This window comes from Salmo trutta, chromosome 12 (genome assembly GCF_901001165.1).
Source record: "Salmo trutta chromosome 12, fSalTru1.1, whole genome shotgun sequence".
Taxonomy (NCBI): Eukaryota; Metazoa; Chordata; class Actinopteri; order Salmoniformes; family Salmonidae; genus Salmo; species Salmo trutta.
In genome coordinates, this window is record NC_042968.1 from 79,781,930 (window position 1) to 79,796,771 (window position 14,842).

The 14,842-nt window shown below is 42.3% G+C and overlaps 1 protein-coding gene across 2 annotated transcripts; it reads right to left on the minus strand.

Moving 5' to 3' along the window:
* Positions 1–93: 93 nt before the first annotated feature.
* Positions 94–12,793, minus strand: LOC115204326 (U2 snRNP-associated SURP motif-containing protein). Of its 2 annotated transcripts, XM_029769808.1 has the most exons (24): positions 12,668–12,793; positions 11,945–12,038; positions 11,747–11,858; positions 11,517–11,626; positions 11,367–11,434; positions 11,182–11,276; positions 10,998–11,062; positions 10,685–10,850; positions 10,362–10,567; positions 9,338–9,381; positions 8,239–8,343; positions 8,068–8,134; positions 5,903–6,075; positions 5,586–5,748; positions 5,282–5,361; positions 5,088–5,175; positions 4,838–4,966; positions 4,479–4,659; positions 4,316–4,390; positions 4,115–4,178; positions 2,445–2,589; positions 931–1,041; positions 583–791; positions 94–492 (listed from the first exon to the last, which is right to left on the minus strand). In XM_029769808.1, exons 2-24 carry the CDS (start codon positions 12,029–12,031, stop codon positions 363–365), a joined length of 2,673 nt encoding a protein of 890 aa, XP_029625668.1. In that variant the 5' UTR covers positions 12,032–12,038; positions 12,668–12,793; the 3' UTR covers positions 94–362. The 2 variants fall into 2 exon arrangements, with proteins under 2 accessions (XP_029625668.1, XP_029625669.1); XM_029769809.1 differs by lacking the exons at positions 94–492; positions 583–791; positions 4,115–4,178 and having other exon boundaries at positions 932–1,041.
* Between the last annotated feature and the right edge of the window lie 2,049 nt (positions 12,794–14,842).

Below are 14,842 nucleotides of genomic sequence, written 5' to 3' on the forward strand. Positions count from 1 at the left end.
TAGTTTCCAATGCTGTTTAGAAAGGCTAAATGACATGACGTGGTACCCTCAGCTAATCCATTCCCCATCCTGGAGCATGGATGACAACACAGACACATTGCCAAGAGTGATTTATTGTCTCAGGAACTAGTCGCAATCTGAATGGGGTTTAAAAACAACCTGACGGGAAAACAACTGTACAAACAATGTTCATCTTACAAAAAAATTGCCAAATCTTCACTGCAGAGGGAAACAGCTGTCAGTTGGTCTGCAGAGGCAGTTCAGAGGCATTGTGGGAAAGAAGCGTGTGGCATGGTCAGCACTGGTGGAGCAGGGCAGTCCATGAAAGCCGCCTGGCTGCTTCAGGGGGAGAGGGCTCAGGATCAGTGTTTGCTCTTCTTAGTCTTTTTGTGGGAGCGGTGTGGCGACCGGGAGCTAGACCGCCTCCACGTCTTCCTGACTGGCGAGGGCGACCGGGACCGCTTGGACTTCTTGGGAGACTTTGACTTTATTCTGTTGGAAGGGTGGGATAGGGGTGAGTCAGCACAAGTATAGAATGCTGAACACAAATTAAATGGAACAATGGTTTCACATAGGCCTTACTTTGCGGGAGAATGTCCTCTGTATTTCTGTGTCCGCTCCTCTGTGTCTCTACTCCGTCCCCTGTCCCGGTCTTGACTCCTTTTACTCTTCTCCTTGTCCCGTCCTTTACAGGTCTCCTCCGCCTTGTCTCTCCGCTCATCCTTCTTTGATCGCTCTTTTGATTTTGGAATGGATCTCTCTCTCTTTTCCTTGTCATCCTTATCAAACTCCTGAGGTAAACAGAACATGTGGAGCCATTGCAACCGGTGAAGTTTTCTTTAAAGTCACAATTAAACCTGCAACTTCATGGTATCTGGACAGTTTCCCTTACTGCTGGGCTTATGAAATAAAAGTACACTAGAAACTCACCTTTTGCAACAGCTTGTTCCTGTAGTGCGCCACCTGTTTCTGCATGTTTAACCCTGACTTCCTGGGCTTCTTCCCAGACTCCAGCTCATCCTGGAACTTCATCACCTTCACCTGCAGCAGAGACACATTGAGTCCAATTGTTGCATAAATTAATGGAAATCAAACAAACTGCCAAGCGTATTCGGGTTTTGCTTTCAGACCCCTTTACTTTTTCCACATCTTGTTACAGCCTGAATTTAAAATTGATAATTTCGCTTTTTTTGTCACTAGCCTACAAAAATGTATGAAAAGCTGAAATGTCTTGAGTCAAGTATTCATCCCCTTTCGTTATGGCAAGTCTAAATAAGTTCAGGGTTAAAAATATGCATAACAAGTCACATAAGTTGAACTGTGTGCAATAATAGTGTAACATTTTTTTACCTTGTCCCTGAGCTGACAAGGTAAACATGTTGTTAACCCACAATTAAGAATTTACTCTAAACTCAAGGATCCACCCCTTTCTCAATTTTCATACCCAAATTAACTGCCAGTAGCTCAGGCCCTGAAGCAAGGATATGCATATTCTTGGTACCATTTGAAAGGAATGTAACACACATCTGGTAAAAGATGATACAAAGAGAGAAGAAGATAAAAACATTTGTGTACTATCTTTGAAATGCATAATTCCAGCCCAGGTGCAATTCAGATTTTGGCCACTAGATGGAAGCAAAGTTTGACTGATCTGATGAACAGAAATACAATGGTTCATGTTGTATCAAGACTGCCCAAATGTGCCTAATTTGTTTAGTAATAACTATGTTAAATTGCACTCAAACAATAGCTACTGTAAATTGGACAGAAAGCTTAGATTCTTGTTAATCTATGTCCTGCACTGGAGTAGCTTACCAAGAAGACAGTGGCTGAGTTAGTTTTGACTAAAATCTACAGCAATAACTGAAAATGGTTGTCTAGTAATGATCAACAACCAATTTGACAGAGCTTGAAGAATTTTGAAAATAAATGGGCCAATGTTGCACAATTCAGACTCACTGTAATCTCTGCCAAAGGTGATTCTACAAAGTACTGACTCAGTGGTGTGAATACTTATTTAAATTTGTTCACTTGTCCTTACATGGCCATGTACTCTTATAATTTCCAACCGGCACAGCCAGAAGAGGACTGGCCACCCCTCAGAGCCTGGCTTCTTCCTAGGTTCCTGCCTTTCTAGGGAGTTTGTCCTAGCCACTGTGCTTCTGCATTGTTTGGGGTTTCTGTATAGCACTTTGACATCTGCTGCTGTAAAAAGGGCTTTATAAATAAATGTGTTGTGTGTAAATGGGTGAGAAACAAATCAATTTTGTATTCAGACTGCAACAAGAAAATGTGGAATAAGTGAAGGGGTGTAAATACTTTCTGAAGGCACTGAATGTATAAGTATTAGTCAGTTGACCGGTATGGACTGAGTCTGAAGGTCTGCTGCAGTGTGTCACGTGCTGTGTTACTTGGTCCTAGTAGACAATGTTGACTGTGCTTACCTCCAGCTCTCTCAGCCGGCTCCTCTTGCTTTCAGACATCTCAAAACTGCTGAGGGAGCTCTTGAAGTCAGCATTGTCGTACTTAGAGGGGCTGTCATCATCGCTGCTGTCGTCCTCGGACTTCCCATCTCCCTTAATGTTAGCACTGTGGACCAGGGGGAGAATTTATTTTGGGTAACAGACATATACAACAAAATGTACAATGTGGACCCAGAGGATATCACTTTAAAGTATTAATTAAAATGCTTGTTTCCAAAGTGGACCGTGATGGTAAAAACAAATGATTAAAAGGCAAGACAAAATTAAACAACCATTCATGTATATTGACATTCTAAAGTGTCACTTTTCCCTAACCTTAAAAATCAACAATATTAATTTCACATTAAAACAATCTATGAATTGCACATCATACCGATCCTTCAAATAATACACCTGACCAGCAGTAGGGACACAAGGGGCAGTGGAGTGGTTTCTCTTACTTAGACAACCTTGTCCAAATGAAAACCTTTGCCTGCTTTTTAAAGCTATTTTTTCTTGATCTCCGGGGGAGGCTATTCCATAAACAAATGCCTGTATAGAAAAATGTCATCCTCACAGCACTGTTTACTCTTGGGATTTTACAAGACATAATACTAGCTCTGGTATGGTGACTGTTGGTTATAGACCATACCAATGTGGTTTTTCATGTAACCTGGGGCACAATCATTTAAGATGTCAAACGTATGATTAAGTGTAAGTTGGTCCACTCTGGACTCCATAGGCAACAAGCCCACCTCTCCAGAACTCCTGTACCCTTATGTGGGTCCTAGGGGGAACATTCAGCATATACCTGATAACATTATGTGGGTCCTAGGGGGAACATTCAGCATATACCTGATAACATTATGTGGGTCCTAGGGGGAACATTCAGCATATACCTGATAACATTGTGGGTCCTAGGGGGAACATTCAGCATATACCTGATAACATTGTGGGTCCTAGGGGGAACATTCAGCATATACCTGATAACATTGTGGGTCCTAGGGGGAACATTCAGCATATACCTGATAACATTGTGGGTCCTAGGGGGAACATTCAGCATATACCTGATAACATTATTTTGCATGACCTGCATTCTCTCTTTCAGCTTTTTTTGATAGCCCACTATACCAAGCAGAGCAGGCATAATCAACATGACACAAGCAGTTTCTTAACTTTGATGTTAAAATATCATACAAACATTTCAATTTGTTTCCCATTTTAGAAATAATTTTAGCAGCAATCAGGTCTCCAGAAAGGGATTGATCTAGGGACACACCAAGTTAAGTTAGTTGTTTTAGACTCAATCTCCTTGCCTGTTTACCTTTATCTTGTCAGCCCGCAGCAATCTACGATTTGTTCCAAACAAACTCGATGAAGTTTCCCCCAAATGTAGCAACAATTTGTTGCCAGTCAACTAATCTCTAACAAAATGTCCCATCTCCAGTTCTCCCAACAGTACTACAAGCACACCTGATTCTAATCATTAAGCCCTTTGTTTTGTCCAGGGTTACAACAAAACTGTACTGTTGGGGGTACTGGAGGACTGGAGCTGGAAGACAGCACTCAACAGCAGCACATGCTACATTACAGTTACTCTGTGATGAGTTGGGTTTCAGTGATGGGGAAGAGTGCCTGCACCGGGTTCTTACCTGGCATTCAGGTCATCCCCCAAGTCTCGCTCTCCCAAAGTGTCCCATTTGGATTCAGTGTTAGCTGAAAGAGGAAGTGGCAGGGTGAGCTGTAGGTTAGGAGCTGTAGGCAGGGTGAGCTGTAGGTTAGGAGCTGTAGGCAGGGTGAGCATTAGGTTAGGAGTAGAGATATGATTGTTGGGTTGACAGTGCTGACAGTACCTTGTGGGAGAGCGTCAGCATCGTCCACCCTCTCCCATTTAGATAGAGCCACTCTTGAGTGGGCCAGGTCATCCACTGCAGAACACAAACTTACATCAAGTCCACATCTTGTAACACTTTCATGGTTTCCATTTTTCACAGAAATTCTGCCAGATTGACTTACAAGGCATTCCGTCAATGTCCTCCATGGGTGCACCCAGGGGAACCCCGTCGATGTCATCAACAGGCACCCCATCCAGGGAGGCAGGGTCCCAGGCCAGGGGTGAGCCGTCAAGGTTGTCCAGCGGAGCTCCGTCTAACGGTGCCCCGTCCAACGGGGCTCCATCCAGGTCTGGAGACGACACCTGAGGTGAGATATACCCAGCCCACATAAACCAATGTTGCTAATTTCAGCTCTGCTTCTAGCTGAATTGTATATTTACACACACTATCAGAGAATGTAACAGTGTCATCAGTAAAATAGGCATTGATATAAACTCTTTTCCATGTCTTGTCCAGGACAGGTCCTGAGATCCAGCTCACCTCTACCCTCTCGATCACCTCCTCTCCTGCCTTGATCAGACCCAGGAAGATGTTCTGCAGCTGGATCAGGTAAGACTCTGGGTATACGGCCCAGTCTTCCCAGGCCCTGAAACAGCCCATTATCTTTTGCTGAGGACAGAAGACATATGGGTGAGTGATAATGTATTTGTTCCGGCCAAGGCAATAACAGATCACAAGCATGGAAAATGATTATAAATCATTGTCATTTGTTTTTAACTACACTCATTACCTTGAACTGTTCAGCTTGTAGTCTTGCTTGTATGTTTCTATATGCATCACTAATGTCACCAAATATCTGGGGCAATTTTGCTTCAAAACTGAAGGAACAGAGAAACAATAAATCGTTAGACAGAAGGACACAGTATGACCACAGAGCATGTGTATTATATAATGTCAGACTTATTTAAAATATACTTTTCTTACTATTTGCGATAATAAGATGCATTGGCAACTTTGGCACAGGAGTTGTACAAGATGTCCGATACAAGGTACAGTCTGGCAATCTGTGGGAATAAAGATAGATATGACTGTGAGCAATAATCTGGGTGGCAGGTAACCTAGTGGTTAGAGTTGGTTCTGTAACCGACAAGGTGAAAAATCTGTCGATGGCCTTGAGCAAGTCACTTCACCCTAATTTCTCCAGGGACCGTTGATAATACATGTTTTCTATATACTATATGCCATGTGAATGTGCTTGATCTTGTAAGACTGTCATAGGTTAAGGGACCTTTTTCTGTAGTGGTGTCTGAAGGAGGGACAGGGACTCTGCGATGGACCCCACCACCTCCTCCGCTGCCTCGGCTCTCTCCAGACAGAACAGCATAGCATCACCAATGTCCTCCCTACGAGGGGTGAGTCCTCTCAGCAGCGTCTCCAGTCTCTCCCTGTGCCTGGAATAAAAACACGCATTCATTGTTATCCTGAGAATGTCCATATTCCAAAGGCAGTTTTTCCAGTAACACGTCAGATCCATGAGAGAATGCTTTTCATCTTCAGTCTGCCTCAGAACCTCCCTCTCTGCCCTGTATCTACAGCAACACTCACTCTGTCTTCAGCTGGCCCTTTTTCAGCAGCTCCTCCTCCAGGGAGGGAGACTCCTCTTCCTCTCCCGCCTCCTCATCTCCATGGAGGTAGGGGTTTAGGAGGGGCGGCCTCCAGATGGAGCCCCCACGGAACATCCGGAAGTCTGCGGTCCTCCACTCACTGGGGGGCTCGCCCTGGGGATGGAGGGAGAGGGACATGGGTAGGTACTGTTCTTTATTTTACTTCTATTATTATCTCTCCTGATGCCTAGTCACTTTAACCTGCCTTCATGTACATATCTACCTCAAATACCTTATTATTATCTATCCTGATGCCTAGTCACTTTACCCTGCCTTCATGTACATATCTACCTCAAATACCGTTGCACATTGGTCTAGTACTGATACTCCCTGTATATAGCTTCATGCTTGTTTATGTTATTCCAATTGTGTTACTATTTGTATTCTTTTTTTTAACTCTGCATTGTTGGGAAGGGCTCGTAAGAAAGCATTTCATGGTCAAGTACACCAGTTGTATTCAGCGCATGTGACAAATAACCAGGGGCGGAAATCCCGGGGGGGACACGACCCCCCCATCCTGGGGAAAATATGATTTGTCCCCCCCAATATATCACTGAAACATAACTATGTAATTTAAATAATATTAATAATACGCAATGAAAGCAATTGTGCTGATTATAGACACTTAATAGCGCGTTTTTAAGTTTCAAAAGATTGCGACCCCCCCCCACCCTTTGCCTCAATGTTTTGATCCACTGCCAGTTCCTTAGTTGGCAAGGTAACAGAGGGGTCGTATCTACTGTCTGAAAGGCACTCAATGAACGTAACTGAAGTGAGGTTAATCCAATCAATCGCGCACACACACTAGCTGAATATGCAGAGCTAGCGCGCAAATATTAACTATTAAGCTAGCTAGTACCTATTCCATTTATGTGGCCTCGTCAAAGATGGAATCTTTGCTATCGTCAATTTATTCCAAGATCAGCATGCAGATGATGTAAGTTAGTGCTTCAAAGTCCCTGCGATAAGGTTAGCGATAAACTGAAGTCCAAACTGAACAGAACTACACTCTCTTCTACCATCGTCTTAAATATATTTAATGGTCTCGTTGCAAAAGCTAAATTGTCGCAAGGGAACTTTTATTTAATTATTTTATTTCACCTTTATTTAACCCGGGTAGCAAAGATTATAGCAAACACCACTGAAACGGAATTGGTGCTCGCTAGCTTTGCAAATTCAGCTATTGTTGGAAGCCAGCCAATATGAAACAAACTATTCAAATTACAAAAGGTTGCAGCATATGTTGTGTAAATGGTGAACTCATACAGCTGTCAACTCGTCACTTTAATCCGTTTCACATTTGCTAGCTACCTTTTAGATCGAAGCCCAAATAGAATGATAAAAGATAAGATGATAGAAGCCCATCTCCTACTGTAAATAACCTACACACTGTGTGTGTGTGTGTGTAGCCAGCCAGCCAGCCAGCCAGCCAGCCAGGTAGAAAAAAATAAAAGACGGACATCAGAGTATTTTTCAGGACACCAAAACGCAAAGTAAGAACCCTAGTAGCCTAATATCTCAAAGACTAGTTGATAAAATGTTCATAAGAAAGAAATGAAATTCTAATGGAAATGTTTCACAATGATGTCATTAGGCAGAGCAGGCAACAGATGGCACACAGACAGCAGAGTTGGGGACAGATATGCAGGGACAGACTGGCAAAGACAGGGAGTCTCAGGTAAGTTTGTTGAGTCTTTGTTTGGCAACATTATAAAAGGTTCTCCATTTTTTTGACTTGTAAAATAGGAACATAATTGGAAAATGCCATGGATACCCCCACTCTCAACTTAAACTGGTGACTGAACTAAGATTTGTTAAAGGCAATGGTATTGCTGTTGTGATTAGTTGTGTAGTTTTGGGTACCGGTAGTTAGGAGTACGGCAAACACCTTATTTCTTTGGTTCCTCAATATACATTTACCATATTACAATGTAGGCTATGTGTTACAGCACTACTTTTGGTGTCCCCCTCAGGAATTGCTCTTGAGAAAATGTTATGTAATTGTCCCCTCCAAAGTTGATATCAGATTTTCGCCCCTGCAAATAACACTTGATTTGAGATGGCCTCATGGTCATAGGGCTGTAGCCAGGACAGATAATGACCTACCTGGAGAATGGAGTAGAGTTTCCAGCGGTAGTACACATGCTCTTGGCTTTTGTTGTCAAAGAGAAACCTGAAATCATGAATAAAAACAGTTTCAAAATGAGTTTAAAAAATACATCTTTAGACCAATGGTATGACTAGAGGGAAAGGGAGAGCTCAGCAATGGTAGATCACCTCAAGTCAGGGTTGTTCTTCTCTTTGCTCATAATGATGGCTTCAAACATGGGTCCCTCACGCACCACAAACTCTATCATCCTGTGGATGAGGCCTAACAGATTCCTGTGGAGTAAAAGGAGAGGGGATGAGACCAGACGCTGTGACTTGTCCCCCCTCATCCAGACCAGTGGCCATGTCAAAGCTCTCACTGAACACTGATCCCAAGCCCATTAACCTCTCTCTCTCTTCTAGAACATTTGTCCCTCTGCAATCATTTATCACAGCAACGTTGAGGATATGTTGTGTGTTGGTCTGCACACACGAGTGAGTGGGGGAGACGGTCTGTCCCTAGTGTGTAGTTACATCAGAAGTAGTGTTTCTTTCTGTCATGTGTCTATTATTATGTGTCTAAATGAAGAAGCAGTAAGTGTGTCTAAATGAAAAAATAGGGACTATATCAATATATAAGAGTGACAACATTATACTACTATTAGCTACTACTGATTTTAATCTAAAATGGATTTGCTTTCTAGCTGCATCTGTCTGCAGTGTCTCAGCCAACACAGGTAGGAAGAACAAAGGTTGCCACTGAAGTTAGTACCCAGTATGTTTCAATGGATATAATTGACTCCAACAATCACTTAAGTCTAACAATCCATTTTCCTGACAGGGGATTACAATGGTGACATTTACTAATCTAATGAGGATGACATGAATGAATAAACTGTGATAAACTGTGGGCTTTGCTTACTAGGCCAATGATTCACTTCAACCATGTTCAACTGAGGCCCATGGCCCTCCTACTAGTTAGATATAGGGCCTCCAGTCCTAAGCAGCAGGGGTTACCAATTCCCTGAACATAGGCCATGTTGTCAACAAGATAGATAGACCAATGTTAGAACAGGACACTACTACAAACTATGAGACAGTTATGTTCTCAGCTGTCCTCTCCCATTAGTCATGTACATACAGACGTAGCACTTAGGACTGGGGCTTCCTGTCTGTCACGTACATACACAAGAACAGTACACCAGGGCAGGGCCTCTGTCCTCTAACACTGTTCTGTCTGTGAGAATGTCTGGTCAGTCGTAGTAGTAAGAATGGATAGAGAGTGTACCTTTCTGTTGGGATAACCACTTTGACTACAGCTTCGGACAGAGTCTGTTCGTGAAGTCAAATAAAATAGTGAAGATATAAAAAAAGTGAGTATATATACACAGATGAAACACTGCAGGACACATACAGCATATCAACTGAGGACAGCAGTAACAGCTCTACTTTATTTTAACGAGGGGAAAAGTTCCCACATTCGAGAGACAGTTACACTGTCGTTAAAAGTACATTATCTATAGAATACCCCCACCCTCTTACTTTTACAGTAACATTAATTACATATGGTTCTGTAACTACCTCATAACTCCATCTGGGTCAAATTCCCCTGCCTTAGAACATATCCTAAAACTAAGACACTACTAGTCTAAGGAATAGATTCATAACATGTCTATACATGCACCACAGGACAAACCAACTGGATTTTAAAAAAGGGAAATGGAAATCGGAACTGATATGAGAACATGACCATCACGTCCCTTTTGTTTTGTGCATAAAATACCCCTCTGAATTCTAGATCAAATTCTAAGCAATGTCCAGTTGATTGAGCCTATGATAAATGTATCAACCTGCATAGAATATCTACTACACACACCTAAAATTGGAAAATGAACTGTAGTTTAAAACAAAGTAAAACAATTATTTAAACAACTTGACAGAACATGCACACACACTATAGCAGGGGTCTCCTCACCCTGTTCCTGGAGAGCTACCCTTCCGTAGGTTTTCATTCCAACCCTGTTCCTGGAGAGCTACCCTTCCGTAGGTTTTCATTCCAACCCTGTTCCTGGAGAGCTACCCTTCCGTAGGTTTTCATTCCAACCCTGTTCCTGGAGAGCTACCCTTCCGTAGGTTTTCGCTCCAACCCCAGTTGTAAACTAACCTGATTCAGCTCATCAACCAGCTAATTATTAGAAAGGTGCGTTAAATTAGGGTAGGAGCGAAAACCTACAGGATGGTGGCTCTCCAGGAACAGGGTTGGAGAGTCCTGCCCTACACTCTTAAATAAACAAATAAAAGCGCCAACCTACCTTGTCAAACTCCTCCTTGGACCTGCCCCATGGCTTGGTAAAGTCATTGCGGAAGCGGTCTCTGGGCTGAGCGTTGAAGGGCAGGCCGGAGGGGGGTGGGGGCGTGGACATTTTAAGTACCCCTATGGGTGTATAGAGTGGCTGGGGAGGGATGCGAACAGCTTTCCCCCATCCCAGCTTCATTTCAAAACCCATAACCGTTTTACCTGCAGCAAAAAGGACCAATGATCCTACAAGGTTAATGGAGCACAGAGCAGGGCATTTATCATCTGGCATCGTTTACAGAACAGAATGCAATTTTCCCTCATAACAGATTGACTCACCGTCTAGAGCAGCCAAGGCCCTCTCTGCATCTTTCCTGGTCATGAAGGCCACAAAGCCTCTATTTGTGACCCTTGTGCGTTCCTCGTCACTACGGGGCCACATGATCTTCACACTCGCCAGGGGACCATACTTGCCAAACTCTTTGCAAAGCATTTCTTCATTCATCTGACACATTAGAAGTATCATATCAGCAAAGTTTCACAATTTAGTCAGCATTTAAGTTAGTTGAGTTTGTCCCAAACAAACGAAGAGCTGGCTATATTGTGAATCTTTATCTCCTGTCAAAACATCCCAAGCAGATAGTTTCTTTACCTTGGGGCTAATGCAGCCAATGTACAGGTTGGTTGTGTTCGGTATGGCTGGGTCATCATCAAATACTGGAGGGAGACGTTCATATATAGCTAAACATGTAAAAGCTACAGAGGGTTCATCTTTGATTTGGCTTATTGTAGTAAACCATTCTTATTCCACTGCAAGGGACAGACTTGGCTCTTACTTGATCGTCGCGTTAGTGGTATGTCCAAGTCTCCATATCCTCCTCCAGGCTCATTTGTCTTTCTTTTGTACCTTTCTTCGCGTTCCTCTTGTATTCTAGGAGAACAGAATTATTTACACACAAAAATAAGCAAATTGGTAAAATAATGAAAGAACATGAATTACTACGGCGTGTGAAAAACATACTGCTTTAGCTCCTCTTTAAAAAGTTCAAGGTTGCTCTTCTTCTTCTCTTCCGTCTTCTTTTTAACAATCTGTGGACCAGGCAAACATATAAGGTGACAAAATAATGTATCATTCTTGTATACACAGTAAGTGATTCACATGGATACTCACAGGCCTTCTGATTTCAGAAGTGTGCGCTGGTGAGACGTTCTGGGACACTGAAGTAAACTTGGTGATCGGTCGGTAAAGCTTGCTCTTTTTAACCTCTGCTGCTTCCTCTTCTGCAAAAAAAAATCAAATCAAATAGAAATTGTAACCGTGTAGACGTTCAAATAATGGAAAATATAGTGTTCGCAACACAGACCCAACCAAAGTTGGATTAGCCAGGATGTTTCACTCACCTTTAGTTGCATTGACGATACCCCCACGGACAAAAGTCTTCACTCCACTTTTGTCGTTACTGTCAAAACATGCTAAAAACTCTTCAAAAACTTCAGCTGCTTTTTCTTCTTCCTGGAAAAGGGATTGTTTTAAAATTGAAAATCATAGGCCTACACTTTGTTGCAGATGGCTATCTATAAAATGGTCAAATCTCTTACCTTTTTCTTCAGATCTTCTTGTTCTCTCTTGGTCAATGTTCTCTTCACGCCTACAGGTTTCCCTTTCTTGCCATTTTTGTCTGCCATGCTGATACTTATACAAAAAAACACAGTGTGTCATATTGAAGAAATGGAGTCTAATAAAATGCACCCTTCTCTGTCTCTTCACACTCTTCTATTTTCTTTCCAGCTACAGCTCTGCAAAAGCGTGTTGTGTAATGAATGCAATTCCATGCAAACTTATTACAACTGCAGATGCATGAATCTGAACAAATAACAACAGTAGTTAAGAAAGTTCTGTACCTAACTACGGCGAGCTATGGCCAACCAACATTAGCTAGCTAGACATGGCATCATATTTGTTGACTGTGACATTTCTGTCGCAAGATACGAACCTAACCTTGCTTATTAATATCTAGCCAGCTATCATTTCCTCCATTACTCTTCAAAAAAATAGTTAGCTCAGTTGATCATACACGAGCCCTGCCTGCCAGCCAACCCCCCTCCCCTCCTCCCATACAATCACTGTGTGGCTAACTAGCTAGCTAGCTAGGCCAAATCTCGCTTGCATGCTGTGTGTGATCTGGTGCAAAGCTTTGCTACGGCGATCATTTCTAACTTACTGCAAGACAAATATGTAGTTAATAAAATAGATGATTGGTTTGAATGATCTACATCGCAATGAGTATGAATCATTAAGACTAAAAGTTGCAAATTCCTTACCGTAGAAATTTACAATGCGTTTGTTATTGCTCCACCATTTTGAATACGACAAAATTGGACATAGAGAAAAACTGATGTCACTGCACCCTCTGACCAATAAAACCCCCAGAAAGATGACTTCAGTTTGTCAGCTCTTTCAGTAGGCTATCATAAAAGTAGGCCAAGGCTATAACAAAATCATTATATCATAATATGCATGCAATGTGATTTAGCTACATAATCTAGCTAATTTCATTTAATACAATTTATCTTTACCCGATACATCTGTAAGTGTAGATACAGGTAATGCAAATGTATTGATTACCAAATAAATAAAACATTTAATTCTCCAACGTTTTCTTTGTATATTTTGTAATTCATTTACACCAATTTACAACATATGAGTAATAGTCTCATTAAAATGAATGTTTGACATTTTATCAGTATATTTCCAGAGCAGTTGCTGTAAATATCATGTAATATGGCCTACATATACATGCAGCTGCATAGACCAGTGCTATAAATACTTTGGGTAACAGGCTCAGGTCACTGTCCAAACCTCACATGATATTTCCCAAAATAACATGTGTGTCTAGGGTCTTTATGAAGAGTGTGAACATAGGTGTAACCTGTCACTTCAGCTCTTCTTTATCACTTGTCATTTTGAGTTCTAATATTCATTGAGTTCTTCAGAGGTCAAAAACGTTTGTTAACACGGCCACATAAATTCTCTGACATGCCAAATCTAATTCAGATGATGGGCCTAACTGCTCTGCAAAACGCTTTTGCGGGTTTCCATATAACTGATCATTGAAACAGCCAAGAAATGTAATGAATATCTGTGCCATACATACTAAAACCAACATCAAGATAAAGTGACAACATCCTACATCTTTGGGTACTTCATTGAACTTGGACCACTGGACTATTTGAGGACTTGCCTTTTTGACACTTTCAGACTCATGTACATATGTACCTTTATGAGAAAGCATGTACAGTAACTGCGTTAGTGCTTTTAGATTACAGTCAAACAAGTTGATGTTCAGTAAATCTGTAAAGAGAAAGTGTTAAATGTAAGCCTATCGGAAGGGTTAAGAGTGTGATTAATAAGATGCTTTTGATATAGGCTACAGAAAGCACATGGGTCCTCAACAGTGATCACTGCAGGATGACAATCCGGCCTTCTCGACCTCTGCCTCTTCCCCGCCACTGCACCTCTGTGGACCCTGTCCTGGGCCTGCCCTGATCCTCATACCGGTGAAGCGGTCATTGAGGATCACTCCTGTCTGAAAACCAGTAAACAAAACTATATGGACACCCCTTCAAATTAGTGTATTCGGCTATTTTTGCCACACCCGTTGCTGACAGGTGTATAAAATCGAGCACACAGCCATGAAATCTCAATAGACAAACATTGACAGTAGAATGGCCTTACTGAAGAGCTCAGTGACTTTCAACATGGCACCGTCATATGATGCTACCTTTCCAACAAGTCAGTTCCTCAAATTTCTGCCCTGCTAGAGCTGCCCCGGTCAACTGTAAGTGCTGTTATTGTAAAGTGGAAACATCTAGGAGCAACAATGACTCAGCCGCAAAGTGGTAGGCCACACAAGCTCACATAACGGGACCGCCGAGTTCTGAAGTGCGTAGCACGTAACACTCATTACCGAGTTCCAAACCGCCTCTGGAAGCAACATCAGCACAATAATTGTTCGTTAGGAGTTTCATGAAATGAGTTGCCGAGCAGCCGCACACAAACCTAAGTTCACCATGCACAATGGCAAGCGTCGGCTGGAGTGGTGTAAAGCTTGCCGCCATTGGACTCGCAAGCAGTGGAAACATGTTATCTGGAGTGATGAATCACGATTCACCATCTGGCAGTCCGACGGATGAATCTGGGGTTGGCAGATGCCAGGAGAACGCTACCTGTCAGAATGCATAGTCCCAACTTAAAAGAATGGTGGAGGAGGAATAATGGTCTGGGGTTGTTTTTCATGTTTCAGGTTAGGCCCCTTAGTTCCAGTGAAGGGAAATCTTAATGCTAGAGCATACAATGACATTCTAGACAATTCTGTGCTTCCAACTTTGTGGCAACAGTTTGGGAAGGCCCTTTCCCGTTTCAGCATGACAATGCCCCCGAGCACAAAGCGAGGTCCATACAGAAATGGTCTATCCAGATCGGTGTGGAAGAACTTG